The 19655-nt window shown below is 34.7% G+C and overlaps 1 protein-coding gene across 1 annotated transcript; it reads right to left on the reverse strand.

Annotated features, from left to right (window-relative positions):
* Positions 1-293: 293 nt before the first annotated feature.
* LOC120128510 (Fanconi anemia group J protein homolog) lies at positions 294-12726 on the reverse strand. Its single transcript, XM_039146214.1, has 29 exons — positions 12281-12726; positions 12034-12127; positions 11509-11584; positions 11305-11366; positions 11170-11214; positions 10954-11054; positions 10739-10880; positions 9971-10032; positions 9816-9889; positions 9652-9725; positions 9081-9168; positions 8933-9005; positions 8741-8836; positions 7899-8007; positions 7392-7485; positions 5427-5510; positions 5184-5340; positions 4777-4964; positions 4492-4536; positions 4272-4300; positions 4074-4195; positions 3790-3837; positions 2718-2842; positions 2580-2600; positions 2314-2465; positions 1123-2053; positions 937-1008; positions 609-713; positions 294-522 (listed from the first exon to the last, which is right to left on the reverse strand). The coding sequence occupies exons 1-29, from the start codon at positions 12666-12668 to the stop codon at positions 502-504; spliced, it is 3678 nt and encodes a 1225-aa protein (XP_039002145.1). The 5' UTR covers positions 12669-12726; the 3' UTR covers positions 294-501.
* Positions 12727-19655: the final 6929 nt, after the last annotated feature.

A 19655-nucleotide genomic window follows, 5' to 3' on the forward strand; every position in this document is an offset into this window, starting at 1 on the left:
ATTAATGTTTCAAATACCAAATAACTTCAGTGAAAAAGTATTATATCCTAAAATTCGATCTCGTTGATGTCAACTCTATATATTGCGTTTGCTCAATGTACTTAAGTCTAAGCAAAACGAGAGATGATGATGCTTGTAAAATTTAAAAAAAAAATGTCTCTCCCTGGTAAATCAGAAACGAGAAGAGAAATAGCCAGTTATTTTGATTAAACCTTTGGCACCTTTCAGAAAAATATGCCAACAAAATTGATGTTATAAAAACCAAAAGAATATACACTAGTCCTATAAACGGACAGGACAGCAACCTCAGCTTCATAAATTAGACTGGGATATGGTAAGTCCGTAATTGCTGCCGGTTTGATTTACTATGAGACATATCAGATTCAAAGACCAGTCATTCACCAAAATGTACATCCCTCTAACTTCCCCACATCTCATCAAGCGAAGGCTTTGTAAAGAACAAAATTTAGTTATGTGCAACTCACATGTTTATGCCCAACGCTATCTCTTTGAAAGTTTTAGCTGCAACATATCAAATATAAAGTAAAAAAAAAAAATTGGAATGGACAGAATGTCTCAGTGATTTAAAGAATTTCTTTGTATCTAACCTTAGATTTTGTATTCCTCCATCCTCCCAAGTCCGACTGCTGGGAGGAATATGCAAACTTATCAATGGAATTTAAAATGGCAGTCTTCGTGCTTGAGCAATTAACCTGTAACAAATAGTATGTTCAGTTATATCTTACCAAACGATTTTAGCCAAGTATTCAAATTTTTTGGACAGCATGCAATATAGTGCCTGAAATGGAAAGTACTCCTGCATCATTGCTAAGTGGATGAAAGCAAAATTTCAGCATTTGTCTTAGTATCATGGCATGTCTGGAAAAGACAAGGGGTCAATGATGGAAGAATCATTAGTCCCAGTATTACAATTACCTTATCCTTCGCAGCCCGGTCCTGTGCTGCTTCAGAATTTCTAATTACTACACTTCCATGGTAAAGCATTATCTGCAGATGAAAAGTATGTTTCAGACGAGCATTTTCGAATATAAAAAAGGATAAGACACTGTATGAAGAATGGGGGAAAAAAAATCCTATGACATTAAGGTCCTAATAGCCTACCTTGTTTAGCAACTGCACATTGTTTTCATCAGCTGCTTTGATTTGCACACCAAGACAATTGTTAGGGTTGCTGCAGAAGGGGCAGAAGACCTTTTTGAATACACACCCATCTTCTTCGTGCCAAATGCCCTGTTCTCTGTCACCTTCGAGAGTTCCATTGCATAGTCTTGGATCAACTGATGAAATGTCAGTTATTATAACGGGTACGGTTGGTGGCGTATTTGAATCACAAGAAATTAATCTCTCTTTGAAAAGAGATAACAGGTAGACTTTTGAAGACACGATCAATGAAAACCTGATATACAAATTATTTTCAGGGCGGCCTAAAGGGCTTCTGCAGAGTAAACAGGAAATTTGTAGTCTTTTATCCATAACAGGACAAGAGAAAATAGTATTATCAGTTGCCAATGGCCGCGGAACATTTGACTCCAGATAATTGTTCTCGGCTGAACTAGTTTCTAAACCAAATTCAATTCTACGAAGCATATCTCCATTGGCTAGTCCATCAGAATTCAATGAACCTGGAATTTGAGCAGGAGTATCACTCTCTTCTTCATCAACAAGGTTAATGAAAGTTGAAGCTACCGATTTCCGCCTTTTCTGAGTATAAGAACAAACACTAAGATTAAAAGGTGATTCTTTTCTTGGTATCACACCAGCTTTGTTCTGATCCGCATCCTTTTCAGGGGTGAATATTGTCTCAGATTCACAAACGGAAGGAAGTTCATTTAGGCTTGTTGACATTGGATTAAACAAAAATTGATCCGGAGACTTAGTTGAGGCCTGAATTATAGTTGAACCAGAGCTACCATCCCAAGTTAAGGAACCTGGACTAGCTAAAGTAATACCAGTATTCACAAACGGTGTTTCCTGGACCATGAGTAAATCTCGATCTTCATTGGCAAATGTCATAGATGAAGCCTCAAAACACCTACAAAAAGATGCTTCTAAGCCAATAATAACATTTTGATGTTCCATATTCTTTAAAAAAAAATAGTTACAAACTGCTAGATATAAGTAAGAACATTGAAAAGCGTCCAAAAGCAAATGATCAAACAACAGAAAATTCCTAAACATGATGCAGCCAGTACTGATGTACAGTGATTCAACAGTGAAGTTACATGCACGAGCATATAGTTTGCTATCGCTACATTTCAGCTTCAAAGTACATAATAAGTGTCAGTCACTTACCGTGAATCTTTTGGAGAGTCACACTCTAAATCAATACATTCATTGCAGGTCTTCTCATCCTTATCTGCTTGCATACTTGGCTGAGCTCCAACATCACTTTGAGGCTTCAATTGAGGCGAAGTGATATCATATTTTGCCAAAGAAGATAGTTCCTGCCCACAATGAACAGATGGGATAAGTTTCAAATTTCTCTTTCTGGTAATTCGCAGCTTCGATCCATAGAAGGGAATTTTTCATTAAAGTTATTCAAGTTCAGGTTTACAAACCTTGTTCTTGGCAACCAAGTCCTGCAAACAAGTGAAGCCAGAGAAAAGACCTTATGTAACACCATTAAATCGCAGTCCACAAACAAGAAAAAAAACAGTTTAAAAAAACATATAATAATAAAGGAACTCAAAACGAACCTTGACTTCACTGAAGAAGGATCTCAGCTCGTCTAATGACTTCTCAAAACTTCCATACATTTTAATGGATGGCCTTAACCACTTTGAAATATAAGCTCTATTCTTCTCATCCTGAAAACGCCAATCTGATAACAGAAAACATTTCCATTTAAATCAGCATTAAAAAGGTGAGGATTACTTCCCATTTTCTAAATTTTATGAAGAACGCTACCTCAACGAAGCAAAATGCCACAGGCCATGTTTTAATTGAATAATTAAATGTATCAGACTGTTACATTGATTAACTTTGGTACAATAGCATCTAATAGAAGACTCTGACGAAGCACAGGTACTAGGTACCTACTAGTAACATCTGTACATTTCTAGGGGCATTGCTTCATGTATTTACTAGCTACCTAATAGTAAAATCTGCACATTTCTAGGGGCATCGTTTTATGTATTTAACATACAAGTTTGATGCTCCGGTACATTGAAGTAGAGCTCACAAAAAATTCTCTAGAACAAGAAATTGGGAATTCTTAGAAGATAAAGATTTGTTTTCCTTGCAAAAAATGAAAAAAGGAAAAACTAGAAAACAGTTCTAGACTTAACCCAAAACCAACTGGTTATATATATATGATACACCATTTAATCATCCATGCAGTAGCAATAACCAGATGGTTATGCATCTCACTAGAGGCACAGTAAACCATCAATGACTACTCTCTTTCATATTACAAATTACCCTTGTCCACGTCCAATCCTATGCATCTACATTTTCAGGGGAATAGAACATCACTCATTTCCAAATATGCTCACCTACAAGACAAATAGCTTCTAGATGTATTTCTTGACTTGAGACTCATTTTGAAAAGCTCTTAATATATAAACCCCAATAAACTAGTGAATTATCACAAATCAATGGCACCAGTGGTAATTTGCGTAAGGCAACATTGTTATAAGATTTAGACATTGTCAAATGTCCACGAAGAAGTTCCCTTTATTATCTTTTCATTTGAAAGTAATTTTTGTCATTTAGCATCTTATTTTCTGAAACATCTGTAATAACTAAAACCAAATTCAAAATCATTACCTAATAGGATGATGGCTCCATAATCATATCTATGACGTATACAGCGCCCTGCATAGAAAAAGGTAGTTATTGAATAATACCATCGAAGACAAAGGTTTCTTTTTATTTGCTGTTTTTTCACGGGGGATTAGGAAGAATATATGCATAAATAAAGTAATCAACTATCTGTAAATAACCAAAATAACGTGCAATACTTGGACCTGCTGTATTACCAAATCCAGTAACAAACAGTACAAGAATGAACAAATAATTTAACCTTGAGGCTGGAAATTTACTAGGCATACCAAGAGCTTGATTTAAAGATCTGAACGCTTGCTGGCAGTACCACTCATTTCCACTCAGAAGGTTTTTAGATGATCTGTATGTATTATTATATTTCTTCTTTAGTGCGATCTGTTTATCATTTCTGCAAAGTGTATATAAGTCAGAAATCAAGAAAAAAAAATTGTTTGAAAACATCATCGACAACTGAGAATACGTACATATTTGGAAAGGGAATGCCAACAGCTATCTTAGATAGTCAAGAATTCACAATTAGTTAACAATCATACAACAAAATACACCTTTGTGCTCTTAAAGGCATAAGCAAAAAGCAGGTAATCAGAAGGAAAACGAACACAATTGATAAGTGGCCAAAAAAAACCAAGTTAATGACTGAAATATAGGAAAAGGACCAAAACTTCAAAGGGATCAAAAGGATACAACCACCCTAGCTTTATCGTCAGAAAAATCTATGCCTTCTGACACCTGCAAAGAAAATATAGAAACCAACTTCTAAAGAACCACATAAATGTATAAAGGCATGAGACATTAAAAATAGTATTTCCACTAATTAGTTCAAATAGGGACCAAATTGCCCAAACCTATAGGAGAAATATAAAGTGGTAACAATAGGATTTCACTGTCCTCAACTAAACAATGAAACCAATCCTTATAAAAAAAATCTCCCAACAGTTGAAATTTGACAAGGAAAAGAGCAATTCAAACCTTTCCACGGAAAACAGCAAGAAAAGCTGCTCCTCCAATGTTAGCAACTTCAACAGACTCACTCACATAGTCATCTGTTTTTTTTGTCTTTCTCTTTCTCCGAAGAACAGGTTTCTTGCCTTGAGATACTGAATCATAATAACCTTTCAGTACAGTCTCAAATTCTTCCTGGTTCCCCCCTCTTGGCTCTGCACAGAGTCCACTATATCAGATTTCCAACACAATAAGAGATACCCAAGTATGAAGAACATGAGTTGTAAAGACCGAGCATCAGGCCTTCTCCAACAGCAATACAAAGGGCCAGGCAACTATCCATAGAAACAAAGTTTTAAATAGTAATTTCTGACAAGAAAATTAATCATCACACAACCACCTTAGATCTGAGGAAGGGATAAAATATGTCTTACCAACAAAAAGGGCCTTTCGTGCCTTAAGTTGTGACCATTGGCCTGTGTTACGCCAACGGTCACAAAGCTTCTCCATCAGCTTGTAACTTGGGAAAAATATCAGGCAACCACCTGGAACAATCGTGAAAATTTCTTCCAAGGATTTGCCAAGTGCGTCCTTCAGAACAAAAAAAAAGGATGTACAAATGTCAAATAATAAATTGATTCTCATTCAAACCAAAATTGCCACAAAATTCAATATACCTGGAAAGCACACTGATCCGCTGTTTTGTAACTTGCATCCAATCGACAATTGCCTGGACCATGGGAGATTACAGCAGACCATACCTGCAACAGAATAGTCAATTACCCATGACAAAAAAAAAGTGGAAATAAGAATCATAAGCACTCAGTTTGGAGGGAAGTTGTTTGTGCCAAATATAGACTCGATTCTTCAGTTTTAACTCTGGACAGTAAGCTTCCACCTAAGGTATCCTGGATTTGGAGATCACTGCTAAATAATTATTTTAAAGAAGATTTCTTTGGCACTAAGTTTAGAAGCATGAGTAGTGTTCATGTTGGTGATGGTAAAAATATTCGGTTTTGGCAAGATATTTGGGCTATGGATCATCCACTTGATGTCATTTTTCCGAGACTATTTTCTATTTCCTTAAATCAGTTTGGGAAATTATCTGAATTTGGGGAGTATATCTCTTCTGTTTGGACTTGGGATGTCAAGTTCAAAAGAAATCTTCATGACTGGGAACTTGAACAATGGTCTATCTTGTTGGCTATCATTTCAGAATTTTCACTCTCTTCGGAATTTCTTGATCGTGTGATCTGGAAGGTACTGGGGATGGGGTTTTTACTGTTAGATCAGCTGTAAATCTAGGTTCATTGGAGACTTTGGGATCGGAGGAGGTCTTTTTCTGGAAGAAGATCATTTGGAGAGGTCTACTACCTCCAAGAGTAGTGTGTTTTCTTTGGCAGATCGCTCATGGGAAGCTGGCTGTTAGGACTGAACTTGTCAAAAGAGGTGTTCAAGGAATTGAAGATATATTGTGTCCCCTACGCAAGATGTCGGATGAGTCTCCCTCTCATTTGTTTTTCTCTTGTTCGATGGTGTGGTCCCTTTGGAATAAGTTTTTAAGTTTTTGGAGGATTTGTTCTGTGTTACCAGCGGACGCTAAAAGCTTCTTTCTAGCTTGGGATGGTTTAAAGTCTAACTTGGAAAAGCTTCTTTCTAGCTTGGGATTTGTTTAAAAGAGGTCGTTCTGTGGACCACTTGGAAAATGAGGAATTTCGTGGTGTTTGAAGGGGGGAAGTTTGATAAGGCAGAATTCTTCTTTTTAGCAAGGTTTAGGCTTGCTTCTTAGTTCTTAGCAAAGTATAAAGATGCGTCTATTCCTAAGGACTCACTCATTTCCGATCCTTCTCTTGGGGACTTATTTTCTCTTCGCTCTACTCAGATTTCTCCTACTTTACTTTGGTCTCCTCCTCTTTTGGGTTTTGTTAAATTAAACGTTGATGCTGCCACTACAAGGGATTGGAAGAAAAGCGGGTTAGGAGGAGTTCTAAAAGATTCCTCAGGTTCTACTATAGGCTATTTCAAGGAAACTGCCGGTCCGGGACCTCCTACGTTGATGGAGTTAAAGGCTATTCTTTTGGGGTTGTCTTTCTTTGCAAACTATCGACAGAGGATCAAGGACCGTCTGATTATAGAGAGTGATTGTAAGGTGGTTGTGGATTGGATTAAGGGGATGAATTATGTCCTGTTGTATATGCCTTCTTGATTAAAGATATTGCTCATAGGCTTAATGCCTTGGAAGGTGTGGTTAGATGGGTTAGTGGGACAGCCAATTTAGAGGCTGATGCCTTAGCTAAAGAAGGCATAGGCTGAGTCAGTAAAGTTGTTGATGGCTGTTTAGGGTGGTGTCTGGATTTTATGTGTTTTGTAAGGGGATTACTAGTGTTGTTTTCGTTGATTTTGTGTCTTTAGTTAGGGTGTTTTATGGGTGTTTTCAGCTTATTTGGTTCTGTTGGGGTGGTTTTGTCGGTTGTATCTTATGTTTTTATTGTTCAATAAAATCCTAAGGCACTCTTTTCCTCCTTCCGCTGATTAAGGAGCTTCTCTACAAGCTCCATTAATCAAGAAGGGGGTTTTTAATGAGGCCTAAAATTCTTATAAAAAAAAAAGAATCATAAGCACAAAGAAAATAAAACTTGCACCTGGGATTTAACACCAATAACATGAGGAGCCTCCAAATAGTTTCCAAACTGCACTCCGAGTTCAGATGAGAAGGAGTTCGTTGGTGATAACGTCCTAGGTTATAGAACAATTCATAAAATTAAAAGTGGAAAACACCATTTAGAAATGCAAGTGAGCCCAAAGAAATTAGTAAATGGAAAACACATAATTTTAAGAATCTTCCCCATATTGCATCACAGTATCAGACATCATAAATGGCAAGTTCCTTCAAAAAGGATGACATGCCAATGGGATGCTGGTATTGGTATATAATAATGTGTTAATCAGATACTAAAATGTATCTTCAAAAGAAGATATCTTTCCAGGTAGGTAGCAGTTGTTAATGTCTTTGACTTGGCTGGAATAAACTTGCAAGGAAATTTGGGGTACGCTATTTTAAGGTTGCATAAAGCTGAAAAAACTTTTTTATGATGTATTTCATTAATGCAAGGCTGACAACTGAAACATTAAAAAAAGTTCATTCTTACCCGGAAGTTAAGATGACTGATAATGAAAGATCAGTTATATCTCTGAAGACAACAGATGGGTTCAAGCACCACAAGCCTAAGGAACATGTCCAACTGCCAAAAGCATTTTCTGCATGCAAAACACTATCAATAACCTTTCTTTTTCAGTCAAAAGAGCATAAAACATAGTGGCAACTAAAAAAACTAAGTTCTCTAGCGAAACTATTAACTATCATTGCAATAAAGGGAAAAAAACTATAGGAACGAACAGCTAAATCACAAACTTATGCTCATGATTATTTAAATTCTTTTTTAGCTAAGAACTGACTCTGATTATAATCTGCAAGATCAACATACCTACCATCCCATTCACTAATATAAACAAGGATGAAATTCTACCTGAGAGTTAATTATAAAATAACAATTTAACGGTCCGCTTGAAAATTAAGTATGATTATGTATAGTGCAAATTCAGATATTTATAAATATCCAATTCAGTTTTTTTTTCTTTTTCTGATTCAAATATTATAATTATTATCCAAAGCAGATGTGAATATTAACGCTATCAAAATCTGCAATATTTAAGCAAATTACAAATTTGGATATCCAAACCCGCGTCCATTATCTGAGTATTTGCAAAATGAAAAATAAACAAATAAACTTGACCAAATGAATTCATTTATTTAGCAGATCCAAATATCCGGTAGATAACACTATTTAATTCAGATTCAGATTTTAAAGTAGTTATGCTAATCCAAGTTCGGATATCACAAAAAAAAGTAGATATTCAGTATCCAACCCACTGCCATCTCTAACAAAAATGAAAGTATAAAAACTTAGTAATAAACTCATCAACAACTTACTCTCATCTTTTTTAAAGTGTCGTTGTAGAGCAAGCTGATAATCAAATATGTGAGAACCATCTCTTGAAAAGAAATATGTCAGCGAAGAGAACATCCCTGTAATGCATATCTTAATGTAGTTAATACCAATTTTCAGACTGCATGGGCTTTATTAGATTGCAGCCATAAAAACAAGAGAAATAGAAGATGTACCTTCTAATGTTATCACGGACATTCCACTTAAATGAAGTACTTCCGATTCTGTATCTGAAGCAGCTTTGATTGCCTTGAATGAAATGTGGTTCACCATCAATATCAATATAAAACAGTAAGAATCCAGACTCAAAATTTTGTTAAGTACCTTTATTGCACATTCTAGCAAGACAGGAAAGAATTGCTGTGAAATGTTAGCTTCTTGGAGTTGCCTTAATGCCTTGTCACCAGTCCAACTAAAGACAAGTTTATAGAAACATGTAAGACTATGCAAACCAAATTCTAACAAGAAAAAAATATGAGAAAGACACAATAACTTTAATTAACTTTCTCAAACAAAATTTTTTTCAGGAGCTAAGGTGAAAACTGCCATAGTTCCATTGATTTCTTTATTACAAAATAAAGCATAACATGTCATGAAAAGCATATAATATCCCCAAAACTGTTACATGAACATGGGTGGGTGTGACTGCCATTTAAATACTAGTATCAATAATGGAAAACAATGGTTATCGGGAAGAACAGAAACAACAAAAAAATGCGAAATGGCCCCTATACTCAAGGATAGTAACTATACAAGAAAGAAGATGTTAACAAGAATGTATCATTTGCTAAAAAGAAAGATTAAAGGGATTTCAATATATTGTGACAACATGACAGTCTCACAAAAGGAGATAAGGATAACAATGACAATGAAGATGTTTTTTTTCAAAACTTACGAGGAGAAGTAGTTTTTAGATTCATGTGTTTCTTCTAATTTGCTTTTCGTCTGCTCAATCCAGCTTAGTAGGTTCTACACATACACAACACCAATCATTAAAAGCAAAAAATTAACAAATGTAAAGTCAGACCTCACTGTTACAGGATAAATGACTTTTCTTACCATTGACATTTCATACAATGGTTGGTAAATGTCAGCATTTATCAACTTGAGTTGATGAAGCTCTGTCTGCAATTCTAGCATAGCCAATAATTGCAATAAGAACAAGAATCCTAACATGACAAAGTAGAACTAAAACTAAAAGTTCGGTAACCTACTGAGCAAAGCATCTTCTTCAAGATCCACACTACCAGCTTCACGAGCAATATCTTCTATGTTGCTGTAACAAGAGAAACTCTTTTGATATCAGAACACAAGCAAAACAAATATAAAATCAAATCAAATGGTAATCAGTTATCCCAGATGGCATGAGAAGTCAATCCCAAACCACCTGCATTTGTCCACATGTACAATTTGGCAAGCAAAATGGCAGCCCCCAACTATTATAGACATCAATTTTAAAACTTATTTAAGGATCTAAAGATATGTTCCTGAAATCCTTTGGGTTCAAACAAATCACAGCTGTCACATCTATTCTATGTAGACCCAAGAATGAAACACAACATCAAACACAGCAGCATATATTATTCGCCTTTCAATTGTCAAGAAATCATAAACTTAACCAACTGATTCTTTTCAGTGCATCTGAGGTTGCAGAATTTGCAGGAGTTCAAGTACTACAAATAAGAGAAATAAAAACAAGGGGAAATAAAGAGATACTGACATAGTTGAGCGTTTCCTTGATCGTATAAACCCACAAAAAGGTCAAAAGGAATGTAACTTTTGGGTACATCAGATGCCTCCAACCAAAAAAAACAACATACAAAACCTCAACCCGGCCAAATTATAGGGTAGAGACGATCACTGGAAATAATTATTTATCAAAATCTTAGTTGTTACTAGAGAACATATGTTTCTGCTAAAATTTATCTTAAACCAATCAAATGTTTATCAGGAAATCATTGTGGAACTTGGTAGTAACATACTGAGCTTCATCAAGAACTATAATAGTTCCTTTGATATCCACATCCATTGCTCCTCGAATAACAGGATTGATGATGTAGCTATATGGGCAAAAAACCAATTGTGCATCATCTGCCATTGATCGTGCAGCATAGTATGCGCATCCTGGAAAATGAAGAAAACCTTCAGTCAGATTCAGAAGAGCAACATAGTGGTAGAAACACATAAAAAAAAGAACCTTTAACAACTTGTCCAATTTTGACAAGATCTTCAATATCATGGGCCTCATGACAGCCACCTCTCTGAAGTGAGGGATGACATTTGACCTTATGCATATTCCTGCTTGACATGAGTTCTTTTGTTGGTTATACTCTTACTCTTAAATTGACAGTGAACTTGTGGGAAACCAAAACTAAGACAGCATAAATGGATATCAGACAGAGGAAGAACTCACTTAAATTCAGAGCAACCTCCCTCTGGATTACTCAAGAGAAGCTTGCTGCAAATTCCAATAGCAGCTTTAGTATGAATAAAGTAATGGAAATCAAATTGGGGAATAATAAAGAATTCAGAGGTCCAGATATGGCACCATTCTTCATCAATATTCTCTTTGGAGACTTGAGGATTTGTGCAATAATGTTTCCTTGAAGCCTGAGAAATTTTCAAAAGAATCAAAAGTTGACAGTTTCAATAATAGGGTCTGTTTAACATTACTAAAATTACGTAGAAGAATACAATTGATGAAAGCTTTTTCCAATTAAGAAGAAATCAAAATGAAGAAGGTAAAACGTACCAATATTGCCATTGGCACTCGATAAGAAGTTTTTCTGTATTCATGAATCACTTGAGAAATTTGTGAATGTGTCCTCCTGACATTAATAGGAAACCACAGTGCTTAATAAGATACCTACATTCCAATTATACAAGTTGTAGAAGCTTTTTACATGGATTATGCATTGAGAAATGAGAATATTAGCTCAGTTATAAGGAGAATTTTAAAGGCTTAAACCAGCAATGATTCCAAGCACAGTACCAACTCCAAAAGAACCATTTCTATCACACCAAAAAGGTAAATGAAATAACATTTAGTATCCTTTTCACTCAACATACACCATTATCCTTTTGTTCCTGTTGTAGCTGCTATACATTAATATTTGATAAAAAGTATACTAGATCAGATTATTGCAGGACCACATTAATCTGAGTGGAAGTTTGATGTCAAAAAGACAAAAAGAATGGTAACTTAAATAGAATATGACATTAAAGGGAAACCTGCTTCAGACAAACAAATAATAATAATAATAATAATTAAACTTACGAAGCATAATATATGGTAGGAGCCAACTTTTTCTTCTTTTTCTTGCTATTTGATGAATGCTCAGGTGGCTCCGAAACACTTGATAGAGGAACGCCTGAGAAAATAATCAAGGACCATCCACTCTTGAATATCAATGAACAGTGTTTTATTCTATCAAATTCCAAGTTAAATAAAGCAATGCTGGAAATAGTAAACCTGAATCAAAATAGAAAAAACAAGGAAATGTGCGAAAGCATTATAGACTTACTTGAAAGCTGAGTTTCAGGGATAAAACCCCCACCGTGGCCAAGAGGATCAGTGGTGGCCTCTGGATCCGGTTTGGACTGAGACAGAATGCTTTTGTTGTTGTCGGCCTTACACTTTTGCTGCCAAGCAAGAGTGGAGCAAAGAAGCGAGAGTGATTTCCCGGTACCAGTGGGCGACTCGAGCAAGGCATGACAGTGTCCGTCTTTCTGAGCTCGATCTAGGGTTGATATGACTCTGTACATGAATGATAACTGAGTGCCGTACGGCTTGTATGGGAATTCCACCGGAATCCCTGCAATAGGGTGAACATTTTTGGGATCCTTGAAGCCGTTGAATTTAGGGCTAGGGTTATTGCTGGGGATAGCTCCACTTCCAGGTGCTGCTGACATGGTTTGTTTGGGTTCCGGAAAAGAGAAGCATCCGCGGACGCTTGATTTGAGGCTATGGAATGGAATGATAAGCGGGAGCAGTGAAAGTTTTGGCGGGAGTTTTGAGCGTATCGCTTCCAATAATTCAAGAATGCGAAAATGAAAATAAAATCAAAACATATAAATCAAGGAAAAGCCCATCCAATTTAAGTCGGTGGAAATAATGCATTCGCGGTGTTCTTGTTCAAATATAAATGGGTTTAGAAGGGATTGTGCCGTTACAACTATTTGGGCCATGGCCCTAAACAAATACAATATCCACCCATAGGTTTTTAATTAATATATATATATAATTATTGTGCTTTATTAATAATATTAAAACGATAAATCAAACGCACATCTCTGTCTATATATATACGGATATCAAAGGAAAATAGCATAGTACTGACTCTCTTTATTTTTCTCTTACATTGATATATACCAATATTAATATATTTCGGTGTATCATTTGAAGTTTATCATTTTTTTAATATTTTCAATATATTTTATATTTAATTTCAATACATCTTAATTACATCAATATAAATTTTAAAATTATTAATTGATTTAAATAATTTAATCATATTTAGTTTTCAATGTAATTATAAAAAATAAAATATTTTGCAATTAATTGATATCTTTTTAATCCTAAATGTTATAGAATACATTTAAAATGTAATTAAGTTAAATTTATGGGTGATGGAATATGGGTATTTTAAGGTTATATTTTTAAAAATTATTATATTTTATTATTTATTTTTAACTTAATTCACAAATTAGTATTCCAAGTGTATTTGTTTTTTCACTTAGCATTGTGTATTTTTGTCTCATTTTGGTCCTTCAAGTACATCTATCTTTTCACTTTACACCCCAATGTATAAATCATTATATATTTTTTGCATTTGGACATTTAAAAGATTTAGATTAATAAACACATTGCATGACGTTTTACCCTTTCTCTCGTTGTTAACTATTTTTTTTCTCATGATGGTTGGATTATATTAGAAAATTTATGTGATTATAAAAACTTAAAGGTAGATCTTAACAAATTTAAATGGTCAAAAGATGTCATAAAACTGTGGTAAGTCACAGTTAGAGTTTTGGCCTAATCCGATGACTAGATTTAAATATTAAAGTGTATACACTTTAAATTTAATCATTGATTTCACAAGTACTAAATGAATGTGACGAGAAAAAATTTAGAGTAAAACTCAAATAAAAATAATTTGAGTATAATAAAATAGAATGTTAAAATTTTTTTAGGAGGATTGTAATATGAATTTTGTATGTAGATACCCGTTTTTGTCCGGGTCTTTTTTTTATATTATTATTATTAGTAGTAGTAGTATTAATATTAATTAATTACATTTTTTGTTGGCCACTTGAGACCCAAACCAAGTCACCCCAATTACAGGACCAACCCAGTTGCAAGACCCGGTTACAGGCCCATCATTCAACCCGACCCGTGTCTTGATCTGAACCTGCCCAACATCCAGGTCTGTTAGGGTTTTCGCATTAACATTCGCCGCTTCTTTCAATAACCGTTATATCAGAATTGATCCAACGGTTTAAATGGACCTAGATTAGGGTTTGTTACCCTAACTTCAACCGTCGTCGCTCGAGCCGAGTTTCCCTCGCCGCCATCGACAAGTTTGTACCAATAGTGACAAGAAATCCAATCAAGTCAGAAAACCCATTCAACAAATATGATGGTATTCAAAGAAACCCCGAGGAAATCAGGGAGGTTCTGTCAAGCAGATATAGGGTGTTCATACCTCATTCCCTCAGGAAGAAAAAGGGGATCAATCACCACATGCAAGGGAGCCATAAAAATAAAAGGAGGCAGAGAAGATATGGGAACCATTCGGAAAAGGGGGAGAAAATAAAGATAAAGTTTTCGAGAGAAAAACAAAAAGGAAAAAAGTACTTACCCATTCGAACCCCGAACAAAAAAAGGGAAAACCCAAAAGAAAAAAACCAAAGTAGAGAAGGAAAGGAAGAGATAAATCTTACCCTAGATCCAAAACCCGATCGTTGTAACCTCACTGGAGCTGTCAGAGCCCCCACCGAAGGTAAACCCTTCCCATTTCTCAGATCTAGGGTTTAAATATGGGGGGTTTTGTTTGATTTTAAGGTAATGGATATACTATTTTAGAGTATAAAAGAGAGAGGAAGGCTAAAGGTTGGTGTTTGGGTCGTTTTCCTATACCATCGCCGCCGTCTACGGTGACCTCTGGTTTTGCTCCACGGCGGAGACAGAGGTCGAGAGGGAGATAAGTTGAGAGCATTTTTTGCTCTATGTTTTAAGAGAGGGGGAAAATGAGAGAAATTGGGAGATGGTCGGTTTAAGGCCTTGATTTTGGTATTATATTTGGCTATCAATGCGACTTCGTTCGGTGAGGAAAGATGTTGTACGTTTTGATGTGAGGGTATATTCACGCACCTGGTCCTTATAAATTGTGTAAATACTCATTTTGGTCATGGAATGAAGTTGTTTCTGTTCTGGGCATTTGTTTTTCCTTTATTAGATTCTGCTCCTATGTTTCATGTTTTAAGATACTTTGAATTTTGATATTTAGTTATATTAATTTTTATTTTAATCCCAAGTGATATTCATGGTACTTATTGTGGTGTTTTCATTATTTAATATTTTCGGTGGTTATTCTAATAATTACTAGTTTATATGTTTAGTTCTTCAACGTAATATTAGTTTTACTTAGTCTTTTTTTAAGTAAGATTAACTTCCTTCGTGTGTATTATGTTTTTAAATGATTCCATGTTTATAGTTTTGAATTTAATTTATAAATACATGTTTACACATATATGTGAACCATATTATACATTATGATTATGAATATAATAAATGTATTTGTTTACTATATTACATGTACGTGTTACCATCGCTTTTTTTTATATATAACTTTATTATGTATCCAACATATACGTGTATATATATATGTATTGTCGCGGCCGTCTTTCGGTTGGGCCCGGAATTGGGCTTCGACTTGAATGAAATGGTTAGAGTCGCCACCGATCATTTTAAAAATATTTAGGTTGATCGGACACCATCTTACATGATCTGCTTTTTACCAGAAATATGTCAGATTCGGGAGTCAGTTACAGTCAAAGAAGGATTAACACATTTGAACTGCCCTTTCAATACTAATTAATTTTCAGTTGTCTTAATTAGGAAAATTTTAATTTAAATTAAAAGGTAAAATATGATCCAAATTACTTACCTCTAACGGATTTAAAAGTGTACCCTTAAGAAGTCAAGAAAAAGTGTTAGATAGAAAAAAGATGCTGGATCGAATTAAGTGACAATATGCATGACGAATAATTAAAGGAAATAAAGTGTTCATATTAAAACACACAACAAATAATTTTTTTTATTAAAACAATAAATAAATAACATAAAACCTAAAAAATAGTTAATAAAAACTAATCTTAAAAAAACAAAATAATAAAATAAAACAAACTAAAATAAAGTGAAATAAAAACTAAAATAAATAAATAAAACATAACAAAATAAATATAAAAATAAGGAAGAAAACAAATAACGGGATTAAATACAAAACACAAACAAAAAGAAAAAAATAAAAATAATATATATAATAAGATGTGGTATTTAATGAAATAAATAGAAAAACACTAATGAGGAAAAATATAAATATATATATAGGGATATTAGGTAAAAACAAATAAAAATGAAATAAAATATATATACATATAAATAAAACGTATGGAAAACAAATAATGAAAAACCAAAAAGAAAAATAGAAAAATAAATAAAAATATAACGACAACAACAACAACAAAAATAATAATAATAATAATAATAAACCAAAAAAACAGTAAAAAATAATAAAAATAATAAAAATAATAAATAATAAAAATATAATATATATATATAATAATACTAAAGTGGCTAAATTGAAAGAAAAATCAAAATTGAGGGTCAATTTAAGAAGAATTCGGTATACAATTGAATTAAAGAGAACTAAAATACACGTGTATAAAGTACGGGGACTAAAATTGAAATTTACCCTTTTTTACTCAAAAACATGTGGTCTAATGGTCTGTGGGCCGGGTCACTCGGGTTGGTATAAATACTAAAAATAACAAACATTTTTCATTTTTCCCCTTGCAAATGGATCAAAACGAGCCCCAACATTTCCTCTGAAATGTTCTTGGGTGTTCTTCATAAGTTCTTCATCTTATGAAGAACACCACCATCAAACCCAAAAAACGATCGACTGACGTTCATCGGTGGTGGCTAAAATTTTTTTTTGCCTTTTTTCGAAAGCATTTTGTAACCCCACTTCAAAAATCCACTTTATTTTTGAAAAACGGCCTCGGGGAGGGCTAAATCTAAAGTAGATCTTTTGAAAAAACCCTCCCTGGATCCTCGACCGAACCTTCTTTCGAGTAAAAACGAAAACAAAAAAAAAAAGAAAAACTTGACCACCGTGCACGAGCAAACGACAGACGAACAAGGTAAAAAATGATACATGTTTATTTCTTTTCCCTTCGAAAATTACAAGTGTTTCTTGCCTATTTTCGTTCATGAATTTCGTATGATTTCCTCTGTGCTTTTTCGTATCCTTTTTTGGTGTGATTTTACATCATTTTATAGCCTAGGATTTGCTATTTTTAGTTCTGATTTTTAGAGTTTGACTCAAACTAAAATGTTTATTTCTTTGTTTGTTGGTGAGTCATTTGAATCCACGTTTGTTGTGCCGAGAAAAACGGTTGCTGCTGGGGTGAGGAATCTTCGGACGAGGGGGATGTGGTTGGAACGAAAGAGAGGGATAGGGTTTTAAACCCCTAACCGATTCAGGTCAGTTTGGGTTACAGTCTTGGGACGGTTCGGGTTGCTCCAACCGGGTTACTTGTTGGTCTTTTGGGCCGCTGTTGTAATGGGTGATGGGCTTGGGTCTGTAAAAGAAAAAAAGATATATAATATAAATATATGTATAATAAAATAATATATATAGTAAGACTAAAATTAGTGTCAGTTGCCCCTCTTTACCCATAGTCGTGTAACGGGAATAGGGCAAAGATTACAAGACACAATTTTCGTCTATGAATGTATCACTAAGTTTAACATCCTCCATCTTATCGAATGTCCTCTGTCGTGGAGTTGAAATCTGATGTTATGATAGGTTTGTTAATTTGGACTGAATCACATAATGACTCTCTCGCCGTGAGGTTGAGTTGAACTGGAAAATTTTGAGCATGATATCATTCGTCGTGAAGTTGAAACCGAGCATTGAAAAGTAGCTCCTGGATCTTCTTTTAGCCCAAGACACTTCGTCGTGAAGCTAAAACTTGACCTGAAGACTTCAGTGTCTCTGTGTTATAGATGACTCATCCGTCTTGAAATTGAGTCAATCTTTTGGGTACGATATCCTTCGTCGTGAAGTTGAAATCGTAGGAAAATCGGAAAGTGGCTTCTTGTTGCCATTCTTGACCTTGGTCTTCTTCTCGACTTAAAGACCTTGGATTGAAAATTTTGACTTGAAAATAGTTCCTTGCTGCTACCTAGCGGTGCATACGTCCTCGAGCTGAATGGTATTGAACTCGATATGTTTCTTAACAGGTAACTCTTCTCGCCTTTGAGTTATGTTGTACTTGGTTGGGGAATAAACCCCTGTTTGCAGATGACTTATTTTCTGTGAAATCAAGCTGATCCATTGGGCACGATATCCTTCTTCGTGAAGTTGAAATCGTGGATGACTCATTCATTATGAAGTTGAGCTTTGGATTGGATATCCTTCATTGTGAAGTTGAAATCCTATCTTGTGAATTGATCACTTCGAGTTCAATATCATTCGCTGTGAAGTTGAAATTGACTCTAACAAGAATCTGCAAGATTATGCATATATGCAATGCTATTGATGCAATGCTCTTAGGTGTGCCTAAAATGCATATGCAACATATGTTATTTTGGGTTATGGAGAGAAATCTCAATCTCCGATTGTCAGTCTTGATGACTTTCAACTGATTCTTGACTCATGAATCTTGAATTTTTGATTCCCGATCTTGAATTCTTCAAACGTTTAAATCCGATATGCCGAATTTAATTTTTCATCCTTTATTTGGGAAATGCATCTCAACCATCTCAAGTATAATGCATGAGCCTTGATCGGCTTCCGAGTATCTGTACTTTTCAACAACAAAAACTTTGTACAGTAATATGCAATTATCTTTTTCAAGAATGAATAAATCATTAGGTTTAAATTCAACCCGAGATGCTTAGAAGGAATTGATTTAGAGAAATTGTCATATTTATTTATAAGGAAAAAAGAACAAACAATACATGACAAATATTCTGAAAGGTAAATACATAAATGAAGTATGAATAGATGTCTTAGATCTCAATAATGATGGTGCTTTTGAACTGACAAGTCGTTAGGTGACCTTGAATACAACCTTTGTCAAGAGATCTTCGAAGATGCGACAATGTTCAGGAGAGTGCAACCTTTCTCCGACTCGTTAAGTTTGTAGAATATTCCGATGTCGGGATGCTTCACTGTCTGGATTAGGGACCTTTCTTGAATCAATATCCAAATCGCCCTTTCGGGTTTTCAACTTGGACCCACATTTGGTTTCAAAACACCCTTTGTTGGTTTTCATCTTGAACCCACCTTATTTTCTTTTCTTTTTCTTTTTTCTTTTCTATTTTTTCAATTTAAGACGCTCTTTCGGGTTTTCACCCTAAACGTTTTTTTTCTTTTTCTTTTCAATTTAGGGCACCCTTTCAGGTTTTTACCCCAAATGTTTTCTCTTTTTTCTTTTTCTCCTTCATCTTAGGGCACCCTCTCGGGTTTTTATTCTAAGCGAAGTATTTCTTGACTGCATCCGAATTAACAGGATTTGGCAGTTCTGGCCCGTCCATTTCAGCCAGGATAAGTGCTTCTCCGGAGAAGCACTTTTTCACGACATAAGGTCCCTCCCAATTTGACA

The sequence above is a fragment of the Hibiscus syriacus genome, unplaced genomic scaffold, assembly GCF_006381635.1.
Source record: "Hibiscus syriacus cultivar Baekdansim isolate YM2019G1 unplaced genomic scaffold, ASM638163v2 tig00000132_pilon, whole genome shotgun sequence".
Classification (NCBI taxonomy): Eukaryota; Viridiplantae; Streptophyta; class Magnoliopsida; order Malvales; family Malvaceae; genus Hibiscus; species Hibiscus syriacus.

Excerpts from the sequence above, each read along its gene's own strand:
- LOC120128510 (XM_039146214.1), bottom strand. The coding sequence starts at position 12,668 with ATGTCAGCAGCACCTGGAAGTGGAGCTATCCCCAGCAATAACCCTAGC. Across the intron at positions 7,486-7,898 it reads TCAGTCATCTTAACTTCCGG|GACGTTATCACCAACGAACT; the intron begins GTAAGAATGAAC and ends TCTATAACCTAG. Across the intron at positions 2,601-2,717 it reads CCTTCTTCAGTGAAGTCAAG|GACTTGGTTGCCAAGAACAA; the intron begins GTTCGTTTTGAG and ends ACTTGTTTGCAG.